Source organism: Mauremys reevesii, linkage group 8 (assembly GCF_016161935.1).
Source record: "Mauremys reevesii isolate NIE-2019 linkage group 8, ASM1616193v1, whole genome shotgun sequence".
Classification (NCBI taxonomy): domain Eukaryota; kingdom Metazoa; phylum Chordata; order Testudines; family Geoemydidae; genus Mauremys; species Mauremys reevesii.
Genome location: NC_052630.1, coordinates 20,610,220 through 20,638,163, shown reverse-complemented (window position 1 = coordinate 20,638,163; position 27,944 = coordinate 20,610,220). Strand labels below are relative to the sequence as shown.

General features: G+C 42.1%; 1 protein-coding gene and 1 long non-coding RNA gene across 2 annotated transcripts in view; both read left to right on the top strand.

Annotated features, from left to right (window-relative positions):
- Positions 1-797: 797 nt before the first annotated feature.
- LOC120371156 lies at positions 798-6,161 on the top strand. The gene is made up of 4 exons (XR_005584173.1): positions 798-883; positions 1,044-1,257; positions 1,774-1,874; positions 5,598-6,161. It is a non-coding gene; the product is annotated as an uncharacterized LOC120371156 (long non-coding RNA).
- Positions 6,162-14,279: 8,118 nt separating this feature from the next.
- Positions 14,280-27,944, top strand: part of UBTD2 (ubiquitin domain containing 2) — a 96,948-nt gene continuing 83,283 nt past the window's right edge. The window contains exon 1 of the mRNA XM_039485711.1: positions 14,280-14,455. Coding sequence (XP_039341645.1) covers positions 14,386-14,455 — 70 coding nt within the window. The 5' untranslated portion in view covers positions 14,280-14,385. The remainder of the gene's footprint in view (positions 14,456-27,944) is intronic.

Here is a 27,944-nt window from a genome sequence, read left to right as displayed (position 1 = left end):
AGATATTTGCCTAGTTTTACAACAGGCTACATAAAAAGCACTAGCAAAGTCCGTACAAACTAAAATTTCATACAGACAAAATGAGAAAGTAGCAATTTTTCAGTAACAGTGTACTATGATGCTTTTGTATTTTTATGTCTGATTTTGTAACCAAGTAGTTTTTAAGTCAGGTGAAACTTGGGATAAGCAAGACAAATCAGACTCCTGAAAGGGGGACAGTCATCTGCAAATGTTGAGAACCATCAACCTAGGCATGGTAACCTCTCAGTCAGACCTTCCTTAGATTGGTTATGTGCTGATGGTTGGCAGGGCGGAGTCCCACTGGCACAGCTCCATATAACTCATTGCTTAGTTTTGGCTGCATTTCAGCATATTAAACAAAGCTCCCAACAAGTAGCCAGCTGTTGTTTGAGAGCCAGTCTCTTGCCTGCCTCCAATACAGGGAGGCTGCACACAGATCATTGACTTTGCACTAAAGTAGATCCATATCAGTATAACTCGCCTGAATCTTCACTTACTGGGAACTTGATGTAGTTGTGCCCTTGTGTACCTGCACAGGTAGGGGTGGCATAGATAGCTGTGTTTTTGTAAGGAGGTGTGTAACAGTGGGGCACTATTAGTAGCACCCTGGTCACTGAGGTTCCTGCAGCACTGGGGAGAGTGCAGGCTTAATTGAACCCAATTAATCAGTCTCAGTTGGGGATTACAGACACTTGGGTGTCCATTGCTTGGCTAATGAGGCAATTGGCTCAATAACAGGGAGGATGTAAGTGAGAGGAACAGGAAGCAGGGGGAAGCTCAGAGGGTGATCCTGGTTTGAGGACAGATGGCTCCGTGGAAGTCTCTTCCTGTTATAAACCTGCAACATAGTGTACCATCCTTTGTAAGTGAAGAATAAATACATATGTGGTGACAGGGTTACACCAGGGGGTTAAGAGATCAAGAAGCAGGCCAGGCAGTGTGGCAGGCTGGGTAGCGACAGAGGCCTTCCCATGACAAGGTGTGATGATTCTGTTTTCCGTGCATTGTCTGTTTTCTTGCAGGATCATCAGGGAATGGGGAATGTTGTGAGGCAACTAGAAATAAAGAATCTTATGGAGTGACAGATATCGTGTCTCAAAGGGGCTCACTTCATGGGCTAGCACTCACATTAGTCCCAACTTAGCTTCTGGATAAACTTGACATCCCCTCATTTTAATTGTTGAAAATGACCTGCACTAGAAATACAGAATCATGGGGCTGAGATCACAGAAACAGGTATTCATTCTAAATGGCCTTAAGTTCCCTGCATGTGTCCCTCACTTGGGGTCTTTGGCTCAACTGCACCCCACAATTGGATCATGGTAAGCTAAGAGAGATGCTTACACTCTGTTCTCTCTCCCAGAGACATTTGTTATTTTCCTTGATCTCAAATAAAAAGCATTTCAGTCAGGAGGATATGATCCTCTTTGTTGATGGGGAAATATAACAATAGGATTCTAGTCTAAATTGTTGGGCCACTGTGAAGTATAAATGGATGCCTAGATGCTTTCTGTGGGCTGACAAATGTTGATAGGTTTTTGGGTGGTTGTTTTTTTTAATCTCATCATCAAAAGTTCAAACCAGATATTGAGCCAAATTTTATCTTTGGTGCAAGTCTGTGAAGGTCAATAGAGTTACAGGAGGGATGAATCTGGCTTGTTCTCATTAAGTAAAGTTATAAGAGGGGTCAAGTTTTTGACTTAATAAAGACAGTCAGTCAGGTGCTGCCAATCTTTTTTTTCTTTCATGCAGAACTTTATTATAGATAAGAGAACAAAAATACTTCACCTCTGGATGTTGCATGTAATACTAACTTCTCTGAGAGAAAATATGTCACCTGGAACTAACAGCCTGTGAGTATCCTGCAAAGTTTTAAAAGTGATCTTTCTCAATCTTACTGTTAGTGTCCTGCCTAACAAAATAGAGGATGTTCCCTGTGCTCTAAAATGCATTATTCATTTACACGTTTTTGAGTTCTCTATCAGCTGTTTGATATAGGTTTATAGACCTGCATGTTAGACACACATGTGCAAGGTGGGGACCTTCTGCTATGGATATAGTGCCTCCTATGCAGACATAGGCCAGGTCTACACTACACGGTTAGGTCAACGTAAGCTGCCTTGCATCGACCTAGCCGCAGCAGTGTCTTCACTGAAATTTGGCTCCCACCAACATGCCTCTCTATGATAGTTTAGTAACACCACATCCTCGAGCGGCACAGAGTCACAGTTGATGTAATTAAGTCAACACAGTGTCAGTGTAGATGCTGCATTGCTTACATTGACTGTTAGTGGCTTTCAGGAGCCATCCCACAATGCCCCACACTGACAATACAAATGCTCCTATGAAGAACGCATACTGCTGACACAAGGAGTCACGTGTGCATGCACACAAGTGATTTAATAACTGCAATGGCTATATGCCGACATAAGTTAGGGCAACTTAATTTTGTAGTGTAGACATGGCCAGAGGCTCAACTACTTCCAAAGCATTTTTCCTCCTCTGGACCACATGAAGGGTGCTCCATGTGTGCAGTCTGTACAAGAGAGGGTAGTGACTTGGCAGGCCATGGTGAGGAGTAGAGAGGCTGGGGGCGGGGAGTGGAGTGAACACTGTCCTCCTCCCACCCCTACAGAGCTCAGGTGCAAAGAGTAACACAGCCTAGGGTTGGGTTCTGTTTCTGTCTCTATCATTCCAGGGTCGGCTCCAGACCCCAGTGCGCCAAGCACGCGCTTGGGGCGGCATGCCGCGGGGGGCGCTCTGCCGGTCGCCGGGAGGGCAGCAGGAGGCTCCGGTGGACCTCCCGCAGGCGTGCCTGCGGAGGGTCCGCTGGTCCCGCAGCTCCGGTGGACCTCCCGCAGGCATGCCTGCGGATGCTCCACCGGAGCCGCGGGACCAGCGGACCCTCTGCAGGCACGTCTGCAGGAGGTCCACCGGAGCCGCAGGACCAGCGACCGCCAGAGCACCCCCCGCGGCATGCCGCCGTGCTTGGGGCAGCGAAATTGCTAGAGCCACCCCTGTTTCATTCATATATCGTGTGGCCTTGGGTATGTTACTTGCCCTCTCTGTGCCTCAGTTTCCTTCTTTGCAAAATAGAGATCATGCTGTATACCCTTCGTTGTAACATGTTTTGAGATCTATGGACAAGAGCTCAGCATTAGCTATGACAGATATTTCTACTTGTACTATTCATCCACTGCAGAGTATTAAGGAGGAAGCTAGTGCTATCCAAGTGAAACCCTCCCAGATATGATTCTGCTTCCTTATAAGCAGCCCAAGAGACTGTTTGAGACATAGATGTCAATATTCCAAATATTTGTGATCTATCAGTTTTGTACATCTCTTAAAATAGCATGTTTCCAGCATGGTTGATCCCACCATATGGGGACATTAGCCTGCATCATTAATGTCTGGCACTGCTTTTCTTTTATCAAAATCAGTTTGTTGGGAGATAGAATCTTTCCTCCTTGAAAGCGGTCTGACTTCCCCTAGAGTGCCCCCATCCTTTCGAACTCTACAGGATGGCTACCTCCATGCTCCCGCTACCAAACAGCTCCTTAACTTGAGTGAGTGCTTTACATCTCTCGGGAGCAGGGCTGAAGGCATGAGCAGAGGAATTCTATATTTCCAGAGCGTGTCTTGCTGTTCATCAGAGCTAAGTAAAAGGGAGAGATGGGGGATGAGGGATTTTCCACATTCATTCAAATTCAAAAGCAAATTGTCTTCTCCTGTCCTCGGCATGCTCTGCTCTGCCAGTGATGCCAACCATACCTGCCAGTTTGTCAGCCTGTATCTCAGCCAGATCCATGTTTCTTTCCACGCTGCTCCTTATGCATAGAACACCCTCTCCCTCTGTGAATTAATTGAAACAGAAGAATTGCAAAACTGGATTAGACCCAGACAAACTCTGACAGTAGCCAATACCAGCTACTTCAGAGGAAGGTGCAAGAAACCCTGCAATGAGCAGATCTGGTGTAGTCTGCCGCCCAGGGGAGTTTCTTCCTAACCCCCAATTGTTAGAAAGATTAGCTTATGCCCCAGAATTGTGAGGCTTTTCATTCCTTCTAAAACTTTTTTTGTATTTAATATTATAACTCTGGCTATTGTTATTATCCATATGAAAGCCCATTTCCTATTTGAATTTTGCAAGTTCTTGCCTTAAGTAATTCCCTCCCTGTGGCTATAAATTCCACAGTCCACTTACACATTAAGTGAAAACATTCCCTTTAATCAATTTTGAATTTGTCACCCTTAACTTTCATTGAATGTCCCCTTGTTCTTGCATTGTGAATCAGGGAGACCAGACTCTGTTGATCCACTTTCTCTGTCCCATTCATGATTTTACATACTTTTATCATGTCTCCTCTTATTTGTCATCTTTCTAAAGTAAACAATGTCAATCTTTTCACCCTTTCTTCATAGGAGAGATTATCCATGCCCTTAACCATTCTCATTGCTCATCTGAGCCCCTCCTATTCTTCAACATCCCTTTTTGAGACACTGCACACAGTATTCCTAATGAGGCCATACCATTGATTTATATAGTGCATTTATCCTATTTTCTTTATTGTTCTCCATCCCATTCCTTATGTCTCCAAACATCTTGTTTGCTTTTTGGACCACAGCTGATCAGTGAATATAACTCTTCATTGAGCTGTCTACAATGACATCCAGGTCCTTTTCTTTAGCTGATACTGTAAATATAGAACACAGTAAGGCATAGAAGTTCATATATTTCTTTCCAATTTGCATTACTTGGCACTTACCAGCGTTGAATTTCATCTACCATCTTGTCGGTAGATTTCACAATCTGATATATGTAGGGCCACAATCCTCTCCTTTATCTCTGTCCTCTCATCTCAAGACACTCCAGTGCTGTGATGCCTACATGAAATCAGCCAATAAACAGAGGTTTGGTTGCATGTCATTCAGGGAGAGCTGATTTTGGTGCCTCTGGGAACAATCAGCTTGTGCATTAGCCACATATGTAACCATGTGATCTTATTTCTATAGCTCTTGCCCTTATCCTAATGGAAGCCACTAAGCACTACTGCAATATAAGTAATTGTTGAAAGGCCATTGAAATCCTTCATTACACAGTCAGTCATTCTGTGCTGGCCCTGTAGTATCCAGCAACCTGTAAATCAACTCATATTGTATCACTGTGTTTTACAAGTAGATCTCAGGGCTGCGTATATGTTTACTTGCTTTGTCTCAATGCCACTAAGTCACTTCATTATTTAACACACTGATAAATAATATCCACCCCCAAAAGGATGAGTAAATTAAAATGCAGTTGGAAGTGCAGGAAGATCTGTATTCGCATATCTCTTCAGTCCATAGAGACAAGACTTGTATTACTGGTTGAAATTTTGCATTGTTAAACAATGTGGTTGAACTTTGAATAGGGGACTCAATTTCTGCAGATGCAATGTTATTCTATACAGTGATATTAATGTTTACCTAGTATTTTACATCAATGACACTGTACAAAAGATCATCAGAGTAACATTTTGTGTGCATGTAATTTATTCTAACAGTCCAGTATTTGTGAAACTTTTTCTTGTGCATTACAGCAAGCTCACCACAAGGGGGAAGCTGAGTTTCATTTCTGACTCTAAGAATTGAGGCTAAGTCAGAAACAACTTTTAGATAATGTTTTTCACCTCTTAGCTCAGAGAGCCGAGAAGCACTTTGGCCAATAGAAAAGCATCCACTATTGTGACAACGCAGCATTCATTAAGTATTTCATTCCAAAAACTGAAGGTGACAGGCACTGGAATGATTGTGGGTTTAAAAAAACTGATTTCAGAACAGCTTGCAGAAGTCAGAACTTGTTAAAAAGGAGAAGTGCTTTTAAAAGCAGAAGACCCAGCAAAGCTGTCATCTTTCATTTTGCTTCACGATAGTCCACCATGTCAGCTGCCCTGCCACTTGGTCTATCACAGTGGCACCCACCAGTTGACAGCTACTGCTTTATGGTACATTCATAGCACTTCTGGAACCAAATGATCCATCAAATGAGTTTGCAGGTTTTCAACTTCCAATGTGGACAAGAAATTGAATCAATAATGAAATTGTGTGCATGTGTATATATAAATGTTTGGCCATACTGGATGTTCAAACTGATTGCAACTCTTTGACCACATAAAAATAAATGTTTGACAAATATGATTTTTACAACTTTTTTTTTAGAAGAATTAACAGTGAAATATCTACTTTAACTGTAGGCTGATATTCTTTCAAACTTCAGTGTAAAAGGCAAGAGATTGCTCAGAGCTCTTGTTCAAAATAAAGGCCCTGAGACAAGCAACTAAGAAACCTGGGTGTCTTCTGAATTAGAAAGATCTGGAGTTTCTCTGAGATTCAAGAAGGTTGTTTGTCAGCAGAGTATTTATCTAACATTGCCTCCAGTACACTGAAGACTTCTGAAAAGTGGAGATGCCTCCACAGAGGAATTTGGGGGAATTCTGTGGGATCCTGCAATAGAATCTGCCTCACAGCACCTAGATTCCTATTGAAAAGATCTGTCACAACCATTGTCATTATACATTAAACAGCTATTTCCAGCAACCCCTGAAGCAAATAAACTCTTTTATCTACAGTGTTATAACAATGACACATACTGAACATCCTCTAGCATGAAGTTTGTAAGAGTTAAAACATAACTTTTGCTGTTATGAAGGGAGGGGAGAAAACCTGCAGATATAGCCCAGCTTTCAACCATTACTCTTTCTCCCGGTCTCCAAATAGGGTGACCATATTTCCTTATGCTGAATATGGGACACCTGATAAAACTACTTGTATTTAAGCGAATTCAATGGCAATCAATCAGAACTACGCAGAACAAACATTCAAATTAATATCAAGTTGACTGAGCCTCTATTAATAAGAAATACTGCATAGTTGGATTCTTTTTATTTACCTTCTTATCTTTAAGGCTTTGGGGAAGAGGTGACATACACACACCCCTAGCCCCCACACACATATGGGGAGAGGAGACACAAACTCACTCCTTTACACCTCTCTCACACGAGGGTGACCGACCTACCTGACCCTCCCTGCCCAGAATTATTTGCCTTCCATGCCAGGCTGGGCCCCCGGGACGTACCTGCCTCTGCTGGTTCCTGGAGCCACGTCTTTCAAAGGCAACACGCAGCCAGGAGGGGAGGGGGGCATGCAGGGTCACATGCCTCTCTCCCCAGATTTCTGCCTGGGTTCACACCAGAATGTGGCCAGCAGCAGTCTTTTGGCACTTTGCAGGAGAGAAGGATGGGAGCTTCCCCTGCCCCCACACTCCATGCCAGCGTTGCACAGGGCTTTGGCACATGCAGGTATTGGCCCCTCCTGTCCAGCGCCTCAAGCCGGAGGGTCTTGGGCTTTCCCGGGGCACCAGCCCAGCCAGAGGCAGTGGGGGAAGGAAGGAGCCTGCCAGCCAGGCTGTGGGTGAGCTGAGCATTCTGACCAGGGGCTGCTTAAGAGCGGGACGTGCCCTGCCAGGGCGATATGGAGGAGCAGCAGGGCGGGGGGATGCAAAGCAGGGAGGGGACAGGAGGGGGGAGGATATAAAGGGCCAAAGGGTGAGCAGCAGAGGCAACATGTAATTGGCCACCACCTGACGCCTGCCCACACCCACCACAGCTTGCAGCGCGCAGCCATTGCGGGATGGAAGCGGGACAGGGGCTGGGGCCCCACTGGCCTAGAGTCAGCACACAGCTGGGGCTGTGCTGACAAACCAGCAGGAGGAGTGGCCGGCCCTGCGCGTTGCATCTTCACCCCACCACCAGCCTTGCACGCCCATCCCCACTGTCGGCCACTGGCCCCTCCGACTCACCACTGGTGGGCGGACAGCTGGTGATCAGGGATCCGATCAGTAGCAGGACCTGCCAGTACAGAGGCACCGCAACATTTTTAATAGTGGGGGTGCTGAAAGCCAGCCCCCTTACCCCTGTCCACCTCCCAGCCCCCCAAAGCTGAGGCCAGGACTCTGGGCGTGTGAGGCCGGCAGCAGGGACTCCAGGTGCGTGGGGCCGGCAGTCGGGACTCTGGGCACAAAAGGCCGGCAGTCGGGACCCTGGGCATGCAGGGCCGGCAGCCAGGAGCCCAGGGGTGCTGTCCCTTTAAAAACAGGACATCTGGTCATCCTACCTCCAAACATGTGGGACTCTATGAGTGGGAAGAGAGGTTGTAGATAGGGGAAAGCTGTTCTTTGTGGCATTATCCTCTTCCAACTGCATGGGGATTTCCTCACATAAAACAAGATAACCTTACCAGTATCTTATGTACCAGGGATAGGTCCTTTCTGAATGCAGTAATGGGCCCACTGGAATGCATGGGGGCATGACTACTGAGGGAGACATGTTAAGGGAAATGGGGGGACCAGGGAGTAGTATGGAGGGATTGGGTCTCTGTGGGACATGCCTCAGCCAGCTGTGAAAGTCCTAACATCTGCTGGGTTCCTCAAGCATTGTGGGGTTTCTATAGATTAGGAGAATTATTTCCCTTGCAAGTTCCATGAGGATGGAGCAAATTCAGCCCACCTTGACACAGTGATTTTGAAAACTCTGCAGTCTCCAGGCTTCAGGAGGGTTGTAACTTTAGCCTTCCTCTGAGGTTTTTCCACAGGCAATTGTGGTTAGATGTTTGGCTGTGTGTGTGTTTTTTATATATTCTTCCTGTATGCGACCCCAGCTCTGCACAGACAGTCAGCACAGCAGACCTGCGACAACTATAGTTGCCCCAGAGACAGGCCAACTGTAGCAGGTAGACATTTTTTAATGGGAGCGAGAATTCTATAAATTGCATCTAAATGGTTTTTCTGTTTATCATGCAGAAGAGGTTGAGGGAAGCCTCAGTAGGGTGAGGGAAGAGAACAGTATAGAGGTAAATCTGAAAATTGTACAATGCCAGATTTCCTGAAACAATCTGGGGAGAAGGATGATCTCAAAGTTACACTGAACTGGGCTGCAGGAGACCTGGCTCTGCCACAGACTCTGTGTGCCCTTGGACAAATCACCTAATCACTGTCTGTTTCCCATCCATAAAAGGGGAATAATTCTCTATCTCGTGGGGATGCTGTATGGCTCAGACTGCCACTGAAAAGCCTCTAAATAAATATAAAAATGCTGATGCCTCAGCCAGAAGTTTGAGTACTCATGCAATTCATCAGCATCTCATATTGGTTCCCACGCAAAGATGAATCATTGGAGAATTGGGATTTAGCATGCTGTATCTTCAATGTGATGGCAAAAGCACTATCATTCATTGCAAGCAATCAGCAAGGCCCAAGTTGGACAAGCAAGAATGGCAAGTTTGTCATACAAAATATCTTAATCAAAATTTTATCCTGTTACACAAATCTGGGCCTGCTAGGGGCTTTATGGTTGCCTCTGTGCTTCACAAAAGGCCACTTGGGTAGTGAGGCTATACCTTAGATCCTCCTGCCACAAAAACACAGCCTCCTAGCACTTGTGCCAAAGGAAAATTGCTCTTAGCTGTTGGCACTATAGAGTTTATGACTCACAACTGAACAATTCTGATGCCAGTTCATTACACTATTGTGTTATACAAGTATTATTTGAAGATCAAAAGTATTTTACCACCAACATGCAATCAGCAGTTAACAAGTAATGAAGAATAAGAGTTAATCCTAAACATACCCCTGAAATGTATGTATATACATACTGTCTTACCTACAGACATAGAAAAATAGAGAAGATAAGGGATTTGCCCAAGGCCTCAGAGGGCGTCTATGGCAGAGCCATGATTAGAACACAGGAATTCTTTAGTGCCCATACCAGAGCTTAATCCATACCCTTCATAAAATGTTTCAGAACAGCATATAGTATAGCCTTCAATATAAAAACTGCATTTAGAAACAACCATTGGTCTGTCTTCTGTGGCCTATTCCCTGAATTACAAGTATATCCAGAAATATTGGGCCATAACATAGAGAGCTTTCCTGCTGTGATCCTGCTGTAAATTTGACTTTGTCCCACAATGGGTAGATTTATAACATTTTGGAGCAATTGGGAACAAGCATCCCAATCCAGGTCAACAGACTCAGACTAGCAGGGCTTGCACGGATACTCTAAAAATAGCTGTACAGGCAGCTCTTGGAAGTTGTGGCTTGGACGCTGAAGCCCATCTCCTTCTCTCGCCATTTAATTAGCCTCCTATTAAATGCATTAATATGTTGTGTTTTTAAACTTCATTGGATAGGCTATACCACTTAGTGATCACTGAGTGGAAAGCTCTTTATGTTATGTAACCTCAATGTCTGTCTCATTTCAGTCTCATGCTCTTAGCCTGTAGAGTTAAATTTCCAAACTCTAGGGGTGGTCACACAATTGATCTCAGAAATTTGTAAATTGTAATTATTTCTCTCCATAGTAGTTCTGCAATTCTGAAAAAAACATGTTGCATCTTCTAAGCCTTTCCTGAAAAGATTTACCCTGATTATCCCTATGTTCTAGGCAAACACCAAACTAAGCAGAAATTTCCAAATAAGACCTAACAACATACCTAGACAACTGGGATCAATCAATATCTCCTTTGTTTTGTAGTTAATTCTTCTATACACCCACGTACTTTGCCTTCCCCTGTAACTAATGTGCTCTTTACTTTCATATTCAACTAGTATCTTCAGAGAGAGCTCTTTCCTCATGTTTACTTATCAGTCCTGGGCTTCATGCTTGCTCCTGGCTGAGTGAGATGCAGAACACTTTCACGTCTCTGAAATCAAATGGAAGGTGAAAGTGCTCTGCATCTTGCAGCAATGGGCCCCCTACCTATATCACACCAGTTATTTGGGATCTTAATTATATACATGCATTTTCTTAAAGGTTACTCAATTTCCTTTAAAAAGTTGCAAATCCAAATAAAACTAGAAAAATGAATTTGTCAATAGTTTGTTCCTTTGATTTTAGCGAATTGCAGTCCCATAAATAGCTATGATTTTTTTTAATGATGAAAGTATCTCTGCAATGTGTTTTTAAGCAGGTAAAATAAGTAACATAGTTTCGTTTTCTGTTGCCTTTTTTATAACAAACAAAACCAGCCGACTTCTTCCCTGCACAGACTGGTAGGGATCCTAATTCTCAGTCTGTTAACCAGATTTTATTTTTTTGCACTGTCTGTTTCCTCTTGAAATGTTCTGAATTACTGCTGAGTTGTTCTGAAGAGCTACAGTGCTTCTGATAGCACATGTAAACCATAACTTTCAAAGCCTACTGTGAGGTTGAAACTGAAATGATGCTTTTAGACATGAAACACCAAAAAAACCCTAGCTTTTTTCCCCCACAGCACTGAAGACAGATATTGAGTAACTGAGGTGATGGTGGCGGCAGTGACTTTGAGCTTTTAATTTTAACTGACAATTTATTAACTCAGATTGAGGATTTAATAAATAGTGGTTATTAGTGAGAGACTGATTTTTTTGTGTGAATGTGCATTTTCTTGTGATGTCATCTTGTGTGAATCTAAGTTATTATGAAACTAACCAAAAATTAAGGAAAACAAACCATAAAACAGGAAAAAGTAAAAAACCTTAAATAGAAAAGAAAAAAATCTCTATTAGAGTCTAGTCATGCATGCTACTGTCCTGATAAGACTACTGCAAAATAGATAAATCAAAATCCACCATAAAAGTGTGGCATAATAAACAGAGATAATGTGGGGTAGAAAACAGGCCGGTGTTCTTTTCTTGTGATCTAAGTACAAACAAATATATTATTCTAATCTGAAATATTGTTCACAACTTTCTGGTTCTGCATTCCTAATATTTATTCAGTTTAACGATACCATTACATGTTTTCTTTAAAATAGCACTTTTGTTTGTAGACTCATCTGTATTCATTCCCAATAGCAAACACAAAATACCTTAGGCCAGGCTTAGCTGGTATAAATAAGTGTAAAACATAAAAATCTATTACTACCAGTTGAGCATATGGCCTCCTGTCCTTATACAAAAGGGTAAAGAATTTTTTCATGAGGCACTTTAGCAAAGTTTATGTATTTTATTATCTAAAACACCAAACTATATAAGGAAGAAGCTCTGATTAATGGTTAGAGCATGGCAGTCAGGAGGTTCAGTTCTCCATTTTACTGCTGGCTGTTGACAATTGATCAATTCAGTATATACTTTAAGAGTCCTCCTGGATTCCTCACTGAGGCTAAACTCGCACATAGCAAGCATCCACAAGTAATGCTTTCTATCATCTCTGGTTAGCTAGGAAATTCCTTCCCATCCTGGGGGACAATGACCTGGCCCTTTGTCACCACCTTTCCACACTTCAGCAGTACATCTGTGCATGAAGATATCAACCCTTAGGAAGTTCTAGCTAGTACAGAATACTGCAGTATGTATCCTCAGCAACGGAAGCTACTGTGAGCACATCAGATCTATCCTCTGTTCTCCACATTGGCTTCCCATAGAGTATCAATTCAAGTTGAAGATCTTGGTCCTTTTCTTCAAGGTGCACAATAGCCTGCGCCCAGGATATCTAAAAGATCACCTAAAGTTCCAGGTCAAAGACCACAATTGACAACTCTGTTTCTCATGCACAGTGGAACCTTCTACCATAAGGGTAAAGCTTGGCTGTGCAGGAGATGGAGTTTTCTCAAAGTCCAGTCTAAGATTGTGGAATGAACTCCCACAGGAACTAAGGACCACCACAAACCTCACCACCTTGCAAGGTGCATTTCTTCAATCTCTCTTCTGTATTGTAAACACAGACCAGCCTGTATGTAAATATATCAAAATGCTACTGCATGCCCAGTTTTCTCCCTGGGGAGAGTACTGAGAGAACGAACCATGTGTGACAGATGTTAGTCACTTTGCTTAATGCACTACTGGAAGGTGGTCAGATACTACAGTGGTGAGGATGATATAAGAATCTTATCGAATAGACCATAGAATAGAATAGACTCAGTATGTGAGCTTCAGCAAGACGTTTAATTTTTCTGGGCTTCAGTTTTTCACTGATGAAATGGAGATTATAACACTTATGTACCTTGAAAATTATTTAATAGTTGAAGGGTTTATTGAGATCATCACTATGACACAATGAAAATATTGTGGGCAGTTCATACACTCATAAGTATTACAGATGTCTATCAGTATTTTACTAACATGCATTTAGTGCAATATTTCATTTGCTAAAATAAATTACATGAAAACCTAAATAACAGAGGGTCTGATTAAAAAAGAAAAAAAGTAAGGAGTACAACTGTATAAGCAAAAGTGTGTAACAAATTTATATGTGTCTGGCTGGCATGATCCCTATCTGGCAAGCAATATATTTTGTGCATTTAGACACCATAGTTGTACCTGTATATTAGATATTCAATTGTGCACAGAGTTTTGCACAACTTCTTGGAAATTGGGCCCTCAGTCTGACAGTCATAATAATAATCCTTTGCCCTCTTCTAGTGCTCCTTATCTCAAATACTTTGCAAACTCTAATGCATCTTCACAGTATTGCTGAGACTGGGTTATGGATACCCTCTGGTGTGTTATGTTTGATTTAGAACCTCAGCCTATACACCCTCATGCACATGAGTAACTTTATCCAGGTGAGCAGTCCCCTTGAAACTAATGGAACCACTCCGATGTGTAAAGATACTCCAATCCCTGAGCATTTGTAGGATCAGGCACTTATATTGTACAGGCCTCATCATTTTCTGGCTGTCAAGGGCCGAGTCCCTTAGTTGTGAGATAAATAACAAATAGTCACAATGATTAAAAATAATAAATCAAATTCATTATGAAGAGTAAGGCTTCTGCATTGAGGTGAGATGTGGGGGAGGCAGCTGTGTGGACTGTGCTATGAGACAGGGAGGTTACCCTGGCGGCTGCCTGCATCTCTGAGCTTTGGGGTGGGGGAAAGAGGTGAAGTGAGAGGATTACCCCTCCTAGGGCTCTCTGTCATGAAGGGGGAGTTACTTTGGCCTCCCCCATGGTTCCTGACACAGGTGTAGGCAGGGGGTTACCCCAGGCTGTCCCCTGGTCTGTACCACGGGTAGGGGTGTGTGTGTGTGTACAGGGTTGGGGGCGCTTGGAGGCTTCTGCCAGTGGTGGGAACAGAGATGGGGTGCTGGTAACGCCAGGCTGAGGGGTGTGGCCCCCAGGTCTATGGGCTGGGCAGGCGAGCGAGCTGCCGGGAGACCCACCCCGAGGCGGGTGCGTGGGGAGGCGGGCCAGGCGCAGCGCCGGGGCTGGAGGAGGAGGCGGGCCCAGGCGCGGCGCCGCGCTGCGGGGCGGGGCGGCCAGGGAGCAGGCGGCGGCTTCGGAGCCATCGCGCCTGCCCGGCCGGTGGCGGAGCTCGGGCGGGGAGCGGCGGGTCTCCGGGCCGGGCGGGCCCCATGGGCGGGTGTGTGGGCTCCCATCACGACTCCTCGGGCAGCCTCAACGAGAACTCGGACGGCACCGGAGGTGAGAGGGGGTCGGGGGCGGGGGGGACTGCGCGGGGTCCCCCGTTCCCCAGCCCGGGGACCCCCTGGGCACTCGGCCTGAGGAGCTCCCCTGGGGGGCCTCGCCATGCATCACCGCCCCTCCGGGGCCCCTCGCCCCCTGCCCGGGCCCTCCATCCCCTCCCCCGCTATTCAGGAAGGGGAGCCTGGCCCAGCCCCCCTCCGCGGGCCGGCCCCTCAGCGCCCCCCAGGGGTACAGTCCCCTCCCCCCAGGGGCCCCGGTGCCCCTCCCCCGCTCGCCCCTCCGGGGGCAGCCCCTGGGCGAGTCTCGGCCCCTGCGCCGTCATTGCAACTTTCCCGAAGTCAGCTGCCATCAGCTGCCCGGCTCCGGGCCGCTAGGGCAGGTAGGGGCGTGGGGAGAGAGCAGCCCTAGTCCCCGGCCCAGGCCGCGCACTCACTCTGCCCGGCCTCGGCGCCTTAGCTCCCTAGGAACCGCGGGATCTTTTAAAAATGCCCCTCGGCTGCACAGTTCTGCAGGGTTGAAAAGCGCTTTGGGAGAGGTCCAGCTGGACTAACCCCCTTTCCCCTGCCTTGCTGGGAGGCCATCCCTGAGAACTTACGGAGGGTTTTCAAATATGTGCAGCTAAAAATAATAGAAATGAAACATTTTTGTCAGTGTTAAAAAAAAATTCAGCTTTTCTCTCCCCTCCATGCAAAGCCATAATTAGCCTAAAAGCCAATACCAGACACTAGAAACTCTTCTTGATAACGTGTGTCCCTTCAGTGGAGATCATGCTGCACTCAAAGCAGTGGGCTGATCAGAGTGCTGCCTTGCATAGGTTTTTATCCTATAAAGTAATGTTTGAACTCCATTCTCTGTCTGGGACTTACCCCCATTGTTTCAGTACATAGAAAATAATTTAGCTGTTGGGGATTATCTCCTGATTTCTTTGCCTTTCTCTGCTTTCCAATAAAAGATGGACATTTCCCCCTCCCCTGTTTAAATTATTGGCATTAAATATTCACTTTAGTAAAATTAAGTGCTGAAGCAGTGTGTTTTATCTATCATGTTAGTTACATACCTGTTTAAAGGCGGGGAGGAGAGAGAATGCTGCAATGGAAATAGTCTCTGTACTTAACTACTTCACATTTATTTTTTTAGGAAAATATAGAAATATGACCTATTAGGTCACCTAAATCATCTCCTTGCCACTGCAACTTTGTTCTTGATGCTATACTATGTATTGCTTTGTTTTGTCTTCTTTCAAATGACCCAAGTGATGGAGCATTTTTAGCAGCACCGTTTTATATATATTGCATAAAATATAAAAAGTACAGATCTTAAAACAACTTTTTGAAGCAGTTGCCTGCTCATATCAGTGGCTCTTTGAACCATGTGTGTATCTTAAATAAACCCCTACTGTTTTTTTTTAAAGCTGTATAAGATTTAGCGTCACAATTCCCATTAAAGTAAAAGGGAATTCGGTAGCTTTTTCCAAATCAACTTTTTTCAGACTTTAGGAGGGAAGTGAATAGACTAACAAATTTTTCAATACCAAACTAGCTGTGACCAGTTAACAAAGAATAGTAGAGTTTTTAGGAGGATGTGAGGGCAGGTTCATGTTGAAAGCTAAACAAGAACATTTACAACAAAAAGCTGTCTTATAGCTTTTAATACTATTTACAGGGGGCCTGGATTTTTCAGCACATCCATGCAATGTCAGCCATTGTTTAGTAACTAAGCATTATGAAATGAGGCAAGGTTGCAGAAACAGCCTTGACCCTGAATTGTCTCACTTTTATCTCACCTTTGATATCTAGTGGATTAGATACAGTATCAACAAGATATGTTACAATTCTTCAGCAGAGAGTGTAATGCCATATCATTGCACTCTCAATGGTAGTGTGTGAGGCAGGCAATTTCAATGGAATTGGTAAAGTTTAGTGTCCCAGATTTAGCTGGTAAGGACTTGCTTCTGCTTGAGGTTACACAGCATGCATCATTGTGTATTTTGGGGCAAATAGCCTATTGTGCATGGGTGCGTTAGCACAGCAACTGGATTTTCCAAGCCCACAATTGCAAACCACATATTGGAGGGCAGGCTCAGACTCTAAGGATTATGCACTCTGAGTCTGTTTCATGTAAATGATCTGATATTTCAGTTGAACTATATGGGACTGAATGAAAATATATTTATAAACTACCTACTACTGTGTGTGTATTACCCTATTTTGAAATGTTAACTTGTTTTTTTTAAGGTAGCTATAGTTAAGCTGAAAGTGCATCAAAATATGTTTTTAATATACCATAATTTATCAGTCAAGATATCAAAGACTAACTTTTCTGACTCTTGGATCTAAAACATTATAAAATGATTGTGATAAATCTGACTCTTGGTGACTCAAGAGAATTTGACTTGAGACATCTGACACTGAACTGGCCAAAGCAGTAGAGCATATAATATAAGGAACAATCCTACATTAGAAGGGGGATGGGCTAAATCATCTAGTAGGTCATTTCTGTCTCTAATTTCAGATTCTGTGATCTAGTACAGTGTTATCTACCTTTCAGCCTGTTGCAAGTGACTAGGGCCATATCATAAACTCCAGGAAAATAGTTTAGAACCAAAACTTCAGTGTTAAATGCTGGATTGCCAGTGTCTGAAATGATGATGCAGCAGAGTCCCATGGCACCTTATAGACTAATAGATGTATACGTCTGTTAGTCTATAAGGTGCCACAGGACTCTTTGCTGCTTTTACAAATCCAGACTAACACGGCTACCCCTCTGATACTTGAAATGATGATGATAATTGTTTGTTGCAAAGCTTTATACTTTCTCCTAAAGAAAGGAACAGTTGCTTCATGAACTAATATTACTAGTGATGAGACTGGTTAACCATGATGATAACATGCCTGATCCTGAAGGACTCTGAGTCAGACCTTGATCTCAGTTGCACCAGTCTGAATCTATAATAATTCCAAGGAAGATGATGAAATTTTGTTGGATTAAGTCAGTGTAACTCAGATCAGAATCATCTCCTCCTGTAAGTCTCAGGAGTTCTTTAAGCAATCACTAGCACTTTATATATCCATTGCTGCTCAGTGAAGTTGCTAAAATGGCTTGATCAAATACAGTTTTTCTCTTCTGATTTGCTGTAGAGCAATTAGCATACTTCAAGGTCAGCAAGATATTTAAATTAGCTGGTCCTTAGAGTAGATTCATTAAGACATATGTGTGCGCCTACACAATCAGCTGGCCAGAAATATTGGCACATGTGTCTTTGTCATAAGTTATTCTGGAGTGCAGGCCTGAGGCCCACTCGTGCTCCCATTGATTTCAATAGGAGGAGCAGGCTCTTGCTTAACAAAAATATCTGGTCATCAACAGGCACTGCTGTGCCCATCCTACTGGAAGAGGAACGGTCTCCCCAGGCTGCTGTTAGTACTTTTTTATAGTACTATAGTGTTATACAATACTTTATAACAGATTAAAACAAGCATAAACAAAATTGCTGCTCCAAAATGCTTACTGTGTAAAAGCCAGCAGAGGTAAAACAGTGATATGTGGTCATTACCATAGTCGGTCTTCGTGGAATGGGGGATTTCCAGGAGAAATGTGAAAGAAGAAAAGAAGGATGATTGATGTATACTAATCAGGACAGTACTCCATAAAAACCCATCAAGTGATGTTCTCAGATTTCTCTTCGATATGCCTTGTTAAAAAACTATGGTGAGCTTTTACAGCCCTGGGCAATGTGGGTTGGTGAGAAATTTCTCATCCCTAGCCACTCCATACTACAGATTATTTGATCTGGTCAAATGAGCTGTCTTCAAATACATGGATCTGGGGTTAAATAATGGAGGGCTTTACATTTTTGTGCCTGCTTTTAGGGTTTCTAAAGATCTGCACCAAATTATGTTCAGCTTGGTTCACCATTACATAAACATTTAGAAGAATTCTTCTTGCCAAAATGCTACATCTGGGTCCCATCCCCTCATGCAAGCTATTTATTTTACCTCCTATCCTTTGAAATTAATTCCCTTTTCATTTTCTTCTGGTAAGTCTGTTAAAATCTTTTCTGTTAGGCATTGTGCAATGTTAGTTTGTCTTGCCTTTCTTTTGTCTGCAAAGTTCAGCAAGACAGTTATTTGTATAGAGTGAAGAGAAGGCAAGAGATCCAACTTCTTGAAATATGGGCACCACAAGTCATTACAGATTAAGTCTTTGGCCTGCAGCTGTCTCTCTGCTGCTGTTCTCTTTCTGACATGATGTTAGCCTGCCCATTGGAGTTCTTGTCTTCTCCACTGGGAGAGAAAACTCCAGTAGTTGTGTTTTGACCTTTGTCGTCTCTCTTTTTGCCTCCAACTTGTGGTGGCAACCGGAACAAATAGAAGCAGGTGATTGCATGCTCAACTGGTGCACTGGGATAGCTGGTTGTTCTGAGTGCAAATTCTTATTGCAGTGCTTAATATGGTGCCATTGGCCCGAAAGCACTGGAAGGCCAATTACAGTCCTTGGTCTAAACTTTGTCCAACAATAGAAAAAAACATTTTAAAATATCTTTATTGGATGGTAGTGTAGCATTGCAGTGAGCACTTCTGTTTTGAGGTGACAATAAGTGCTTTCATAATGTTTGTTGAAGACTGACTATGGGAGTTCGCGTATTAAGTAGTCAGAGGTTTGTTTCTCACAGTCTGACCAATGCAGTAGTTCCAACCATGGCTAGCTTAGATTTTTTTTAGAAAGGTCTATTGACTGAAAGGTCAGTAGCTTTTTGGTACACACCCTTTATATCAGAACCCTGGCAAAGGGTCTTCTACTTCCATATAATGTAATCTGGCTTGTTTTAGCTATTTATTTTAAGCCTTAAACTAGTGTATGCCAGTACATAGTACATTTGTTTTGTATTGCTATCTAAGAAAAAAGTGCTTACTTCATCATTCTCTACACTGTGTACCAGTGTAGAGAGAGACTTGAATTCACAGCTGACATATACTGTTGGCTTTCATCATACTTTTTGGTATGTCATTTTCTTTGTGAATTTTGTGAAAATATAGTTAAAAGTTTTACTTTTAAAAAGCTACATAGTAAGAAAAGTTTAAACATGAAATGAGAGTTTTATAATTTGCCCTAGATCTGTCATAAGAATGTTGTGGAAACTGTACAACAGTCAGTATGTCAGAGATTTGTACCAAAATCAGTCTAACATTTCTTGTTCAGATAGCCTAGAACTTCTGATTTCCAGGGGTGCTGAGCATCCACACAACACCAGTTGAAACCAAGGGCATCTGCAGTTGCTGTGCACAGCACTTCTGAAATCAGTCTCTAAACATTTTTCTTTTGAAGTATAAGTATCATTTTAACAAACTAATGGGCCAGATTAGCTTTATGTAGTTGCTTCAGTATCACTTCAGTCTTGTTTCACCAAGTGAAATAAGGTGTCATCTCTTCTGTCAATAGAAGCAGACTAATTAATGCAACTGTTCTTTTAATTTGCTTGTTTGCATCGTTCCCCTCCCCCAGCAATTGTTTGAGTTCAGTTACTGATTGGAGTATAGAAATAAACAAATGCTTGATTACTCTATTTGGTGTTTCCAGTGCTGCATGCAGCAAAATCCTCCACCACTGAATATTAAGTAAATATAATAAATGAAACATTAGTGGTGCTTTAAAGATTTATGACTATAGTAAATATGGAGCGAAGGTATCACAATTAGTATTGTGTTCCTGTGAATTTTCAAAAGGATTGATCCCTTTTTATTACAGCAAAGAATATTTTTTTTCCTTCATAGCAATGTTGAGTAATATTTTGAGTCACAAGTTGCAACACAGTTCATGTAGTTAACGAGAACTCCACCAGTATAGTGCTCCAAACATCCTAGTAAACTGGTAATAGCTCAAGTCTTGCTCAGGTAATTTAGCTAAGAAAAATTATATGGACTTTACAATAATTCCTTTTGCCAGAAAGATTTTTTTTTTAAGGAAGGTGAAATGCTGCATGTTGGAAGTTAGTGGTTTGAGTACTTGTGAAATGTTTCCCAAGAAATAAAAATCTGATTTCAGAAGTAAACTGGGTCACTTCCCACAAAATTTTTTTTGCAAGTGGAAAATAGGTTCTAGATAGCTAAAGCTGATCTGGCGTTGAAGTTTAAAATCAAGCTTCCAAAATTTCCTTTCATCTAATGTCCTTGTTTTAAATGAAATAATTAAAAAAAAAAAAAACCTACCCTTAAGCAGTGTTTGCGTTTTATAAGCAAAGAAGGATTGAAGTACTTGAGAGATCTTATGTATAAAAGAATTCCCAGTCTCTCTTGTGAACTCATCATACATTGTGTATAAAAAGTCAGTTACGTTCTTAAGCAATTGTTTTTCATTTACTATCTCTACTTCCCTAAAACTCACTCTCTTGATGTAATGGCTTAAGTTTTCTCTTAATTACTTTATAGGATGACTGTTTTGCAACCTATGAAGACCTGCTATATAAAGCCACAAATTAATTGTTCACCGAAGTTGCATGTCCCCAAGTTGCTGTCTCGTCAGATTCAGGATGAGTATATCTACACTGTTTTAAAACCTGGGCAGTAAGTCTCAGAGCCCAAGTCTGTAGACTTGAGCTCACGCTGTGGCTCTAAAAACAGCAGTGTAGATGTTTCAGCTCAGGCTCTGAAGCCCATGGAGGTGAACGTCTGCACTGCTGGTTTTAGCGCCATTGCACAAGCCTGAGTCTGTAGATTCAGACTGAGACTCACTGCTGCAGTTTTAAAACAGCGTAGACATAGCCAATAACTTCTTGAACATGACCTGACGCAATACTCTTTCCTCCTGCAGTGAGTTGTTGCCTGATCTGTAGGTTTCATATTAGTTACATTGATTCTTTAGTAATCCCCAATCAACACTCTGTGGTTTGGCAGGGTCTCATCAGGAGATCAGGCCTAGAGTTATTAGAATTATTATTAATGTGGGAACCCTGGTGTGCACAGGAGCAACACTTACACTGAAGAAAAACCTTTTGAATTTGCAGTAGTTTTTATTAACTCAATTAATAAAAGCACAGATGCTCCAACCCAAACAAGTAGGTAAATATACTACAGAATTGTCCATACATCCAGCATTGGAGCAATCATACACTCACATCATCCTTGTGGAGACTAGAATTGATGGTCCACAAAGATCTTATCACATATCTGGCATGCCAAAAGATCCCAACTGTGTAGGCCATGGTTTAGCTTATTGTAGGGTTGGTGGCCCTGGTAAATATTCATAAGGATGTCCAGCCTCTTTGGTCCATAACTAAATTTCCTCACCCTGATAATGTTGGGGTATTCTCATATTATAGGTTAATATATTAGTTACCTCAAACTTATTCGCATATAGATCAGTGGTTACTAAGGCAATCTTGTAGTTCAACTTCTGCTGATGTTCCTATACTAAAATAACCAAACTTGCATTAATTGGTATTTTGTGGTTACCTGTTGGCAGTTTAGTCATACTTATCACAGAATTCTGTCTTATGCTGTCTTGTGATTTAAGGTTGTTCCTGGTTAAACTACTTATGCAAAAGCTTTATAAGTCTTATATCCATATGTTGAGCTATTGTCTTACAGGGTCAGGTCTGTAGGCTTCATGCATTACTGCTTTATACCTATATCTTATCATGCAAATCTCTGTTATAGGCTCTAGAGGCAACCCCCAGTACTCTTCTGTTCTTCATAGCTTTTTCCAAGCATTACTCAGAGTAAAACTGGACGTAGAGGTTGGTTTCATGGCTAATATTAAGACCCTGGCAGAGGACTCCTAAAAGGGGCTGGATAAGGTGGCAGTGACTCTCCTCCAAGACTGAGAAGATCTTTCCACTTTGGTGGTGGGGGAGGAATGTTTGTGACGGAAGGGAGTTGTCTCCCAACAGCCAAAGGTTTTCAGGAGGGCCTTCACATTTATCAGATATATATACTAGAAGGATGTGTATATTTGAGAGAACTCTTGATTCATCCTCATCTGGGGGGGAGGGAAGGCAAATTATGTACTAGTATCATATGATTAAATACTTTCCAATACTGCTAAACAGCAGCTATCAAAGTTAGACATTTTAAAATCAGCAGGTCCAGGTAACTTTTATCCCAGTTTTTTTAAAAGAGCTGGCTGAGGAGCTCTCTGACCATTCATGTTAATCTCAGTAAGTCTTGGAACACTGGGGTAGTTCCAGAGGACTAGAAGAAAGCTACTATGCCACTATTTAAAAATGGAAAATGGGATGACCCAGGTAGCTCTAGGCCTGTCAGACTGACATCAATCTCAGGCAAAATAATGGAGCAGCTGATAACTGGTTTCCTTTTATAAAGAATTAAAGGAGAATAATATAATGCCAATCAACATGGGTTTATGCAAAATAGGTCTTGTCTAACTAACTTGATATGTTTTTGAGAACTGATTTGTTGATAAAGGTAATAGTGTTCATGTAATATACTTACACTTCTGTAAGGCATTTGACTTAGTACCACACAAAAGCTTCATTAAGAAACTAGAACAATACAAAATCAACACGGCACATAGTGAATGGATTAAAAGCTAGTTAAATGATAGGTCTCAAAATGTAATTATAACCAAGGTAACATGGTCAAATAGATGTTTCAAGTGGGATCTTGCAGGGATTAGTTCTTTGCCCTACGTTGCTTAATATTTTTTATCAATGATTTTGTGGAAAAATCCCATATAATCATTACTGAGTAATTTGCAGATGACTCAAATTGGGCAATTGGTAGATAATGAAGAGGACTGGTCACTGATACAGAGCAGTCTGGATTGCTTGGTAAGCTGGCAACAAATTAATTTGTATTTTAATATGGCCAAATATAAAGTTAATCATCTAGGAACAAAGAATGCAGGCCATTCCTACAGGATAGGGCAGGGTTCGGCAACCTTTCAGAAGTAGTGTGCCAAATTCACTGTAATTTAAAGTTTCCCGTGCCTTAACATTTGTAGAAGGTCTCTCTCTCTCTGTCTATATTATATAAATAAACTATTGTTGTGTTTAAAGTAAATAAGGTTTTAAAAATATTTAACAAGCTTCATTTAAAATAAAATTAAAATGCAAATCTTATCAATTTAGTGTGATCCTTGCCTGGGATCCTTGTCTGGGGTTCCAGCCACCAACCCCGCTCAGCCCGCTGCCGGTCTGGGGTTCCATTTACTCAGCCGGCAGTGGCTGAGCAGGCCGGTGGCAGGCTGAGCAGGGCCGGCGGAGGGCTGAGTGGCTCAGTCTGCTGCCAGTCTGGGGTGCCAGTAGCACGTAGCCTGCTGCCGGTCTGGGGTTCTGGCTGCTGGCCCCTTGCCAGTTGGGGTCCCAGCCACTGGCCCAGCTCAGCCTCCTGCCAGCCTCGGTGAGCAGAACCCCAGGCCAGTAGCGGGCTGAGGGGGGCCAGGACCCCGGCTGGCAACGGGGCAGTAGCCGGAACCCCAGAGCAGCACGTGCCATCAAAAATTGGATTGCGTGCCACCTTTGGCACGTGTGCCGTAGGTTGCTGACCCCTGGGATAGGGGATTCTATTCTGGGAAGCAGTGAGTCTGAAAAAGACTTTGGGGCCATGGTGGATAATCAGTTGAATATGAGCTTCCGGTGCAACAATGTGGCCAAAAGGGCTAATGTAATCCTTGGATGTGTAAACCAGGGAATGATTCAATAGGAGTAGGGACATTACGTTACCTCTGTATTTGGTTCTGGTGCGACCACTACTGGAGTATGGTGTCCAGTTCTGGTGTCCACAAATCAAGGAGGTTGTTGATAAATTGGAGAGGGTTTGGACAAGAGCTCTGAGAATCATTAAAAGATTGGAATACATGCCTTCTGGTGAAAGACTTAAGGAGCTTGATCTAATTAGCTTATCAAAAAGAAAGTTATGCGGTGGCTTGATCACAATCTAAACATCTACAAGGGAAACAGAAATTTGATAATGAGGGATTTTCAGTCTAGTAGAGAAAGATAGAACAAGATCAAATGGGTAGAACTTGAAGCTAGATGAATTCAGACTAAAAATAAGACAACTTTTTAAGTAACTATTGGACTATCTTAGCAAAGGTTGTAGTGGATTCTCCATCACTGGAGATTTTTAAATCAAGATTGGACGTTTTTCTAAAATATGTTCTATCTCAAGCACAGCTATTGGACTTGAAACAGGAATTAATACAATGAAATCCTATGCCCTGTATTATGCAGGTCAGACTAGTCAATCACTATGATTTCTTCTGGCCTTAAAAACCTATTAATCTTTCCTGTCTGCTAGCAAGTGGCTAGGATGTAATTCAAGACCTGCAAGATTTATACTGTGACTTTTCTCCAATTGTAGCAATCCTATATTTCTGTTAATGGGAGCTGAATTAGTGACATTTGGAAAAGCTAAATTTCATAAATACATGCTAATTAAAATGGAACTCCATATTGGACCCCAAACTCCTGATCCCTACATTATAGGAATAGAGTTGCTGAACTTGTAATATAATCTTAATTGATATCTTATTATTTTTGGACACTACAGCTATGAATTTTCACATGCCGAAAGTCTGGTGACCAGAGCTACAGGTTGCTTTATGTATATATTTGGCTTTTAAAGTAGTCTTTGTTTTGTATACCAAAAATATAAGATTTTTATTTACTTAAAATGATAATGATAAGCATTTGGCATTTATATTGTGACTTTGCAGACAGAGATTTGGCACAGCTGGTGAATCTGCTTCTCAGGAGCTAACACACAGGGACTGTTCAGCTAAATTCTCTGTGGAATTGGCTGTACCACAGCAGCAGATTTTCATAGTGGTTAGATATTGTCACATGACATCACTCTGCATAAGAACCCAATGAACAAGGTAGTCCTCAAAATTACCCTAAGTCTAAAGTGAAAGGGTGTGAAATGACCCATTGCATGAGCACAAGGAAGGAAAAAACCTGAAGTCACTGACTGTCTGTCTAGAATGGTTGTTGAATGAGACATTTAAATTGTAACAGGAGACCTGGAAGAGTGAGGAATCTGCTCTCTCTCTGTTATCTGGCTGAAACCTAAGACTAAGAGAAGGAAAGTTACTTCCTCTGCCTGGGACAGTAGACCTATAAAATGCTTTTTGTTCCTTTTCGTCGTCGTTCTGTCTCAAATACCAAAAAAAAAAAAAAAAAGTGTCCTCAAACCATCATTGACGTTTCACTGTCAGTTCCCAAAAATCAGCATGTGCAACAGTTAAGGTTTCAAGAACAGCTTTAACTCTTAAACTTTGCAAAGCCTCTATTTTTTGGACTGTGCTTTAAAATTCACTGTGTAGTTTGATACTTGACTACCTTGAACTGTATACAATAAAATATTCAGGAGGTCTGATGTGGTCAACTTAATGTTGCAGTTGGAACATTAACTCTGCATTTCCTGATTTTTGCTAACCATAGACCTGATCCTGCACCATTACTCACTTTAGGCCTCTTCTATTCCTGACTTCAGTGGGACTACTACTGCTCAAGTGAGTAATGGCTCACGGATGTGGCTGTGCAAGCTGAATGACACATTTTGCTTTTAATTTCCTGGTTTTCTTAAACATACCTAAGGCAGCATGAACACGTACATTGCTCCAAATGCTGAAGAGATGAACTTTTTAAGTTACCTTACTTTCTAAGGCCTTGTCTGCATGAAAGGGAAAAGTCAATCTAAGCTACGCCATTTGAGTTATGTGAATAGTGTAACTCAAATCGACGTAGCTTAAATCTATTTACCGCGGGGTCCACACTACATGACAGGAGATGCTGTCCCATCGACACCTCTTACTCTTTTCGATCAGGTGGAGTACAGAAGTCAACAGGAGAGCGATCGGCAGTCAATTTAGCAGGTCTTCACTAGACCCGCTAAATTGACCCCTGAGGCATCAGTTGCCACTGTGTTGATCCTCCGGTAGATGTAGACCAGCCCTAGTGAGCTAAGTACCCTAATGCCCTGAAATCTTAGCGTAGTGGGAAATTTTGAGGTGCTGTAAATTCTGAATGCAGGTGCAGAAACAGCTAATTACATATGCCAGCAAGGGTGCATTTATTAATTTACTTGAGCTGTTTTAAGACCTTATGGTCTTTTAAAGCCTGTTTACAGCAGAAACTGCACACAAAGTGCAAACACTGACTGAACAAAACTTTCTACTGCACATGTGTAGTAGCTAACTTTCAGTTCATATTTTTTTTCCAGAATTGAGAGTGGAATGGCTGACTTCTCAATGAGAGCCTACCAGCAAAACTTCAAATTGTGGCTGTTTTGAAGTTATGTATGTGAGGGCTATGGCAGTTTTTTAAAGGGTTAAAGTGTAAATTTTTCCTTCTCGTCTATTAAAGTCTAATATGACCAAGGATTTTGATGAAGCTTTTAAAAAAACAAACAAAAAGCAAACAAAAAAAACCCCCAAATTCCTGCTATGCTGAAATTTCCATACTTGGTAATTTGCCTCAAAAGATGATTTTTTTTTAAAAAAGGAATAACTGCACAATGAAGTTTAGCCCTACACGTTGCCTGCTATAATAAGATGATTATCAGAGAACTAAATAAGGTATTCATTCTGTAAACTTTTTTAAATGAATACAGCCAGTAGCAGAGAATTTTTGTAATGGAGCAGATATTATCATTGGAGTTAAAGCAGAGAATCCTCTACGCAAAGACTGGAATTTGAAAACTTCATTTGCAAGATTACTCTGTAAAAAGGAAAAGTTTTATTAAAGGATGGAGGGGGAGAGAGAGCGCGCGAAAGAACGAATACGAACTGTCCTCTGGTTTCCCACAGTTTTAAGTGTGAGAGAAGGCAGGTTTTCAAATAGCAGTAACAAAGAGGAGAGCTTGGGCTTCTCTCAATTAGAGAGTGTTCAGAAAAAAAATACCTGAGGTTAAAATGTTGATAGCCTATGATATAATGTTGTATATAGTGTGGAATGATGCCATGCAACCTTAATAAATAGGAGAACATTGAGAGCTATGATGTATCTGTTGGATCTACTATTATTGGCACTTAGAACTATTATTTATAGAGAAATTGACAGTTTGGCCAACATATTAATAGGAAAAAATTTTTCACCTTTACATAGTAAGGAGGTGCCCATCCTCTGAGAATACTCTCAAGGATAAAATTGTGTCAGGATTAGGGTACAGCAGTACAGTATAGGCACCTCTTAAAGAAAGTTTGTTACCTTTGTATATTTAAAATAGAACCACAAAGCTAAATATCTGGCACACGTACTGTGAGCTGAGGGCACTCTAGATTCTGTTTGCCAGAAGCTGGGAATGAGCAACAGGGGATGGGTCACTTGATGATTACCTGTTCTGTTCATTCCCTCTGGGGCATCTGGCACTGGCCACTGTCGGAAGACAGGATACTGGGCTAGATGGACCTTTGGTCTGACCCAGTAGGTCCATTCTTATGCTCTTATGAAAGAGAATCATTTGTTTTGTCACTTTTTTTTGGCTGAAGAACTACCATCCTGTGAGTTGTCTGTGTGAGTAAATAT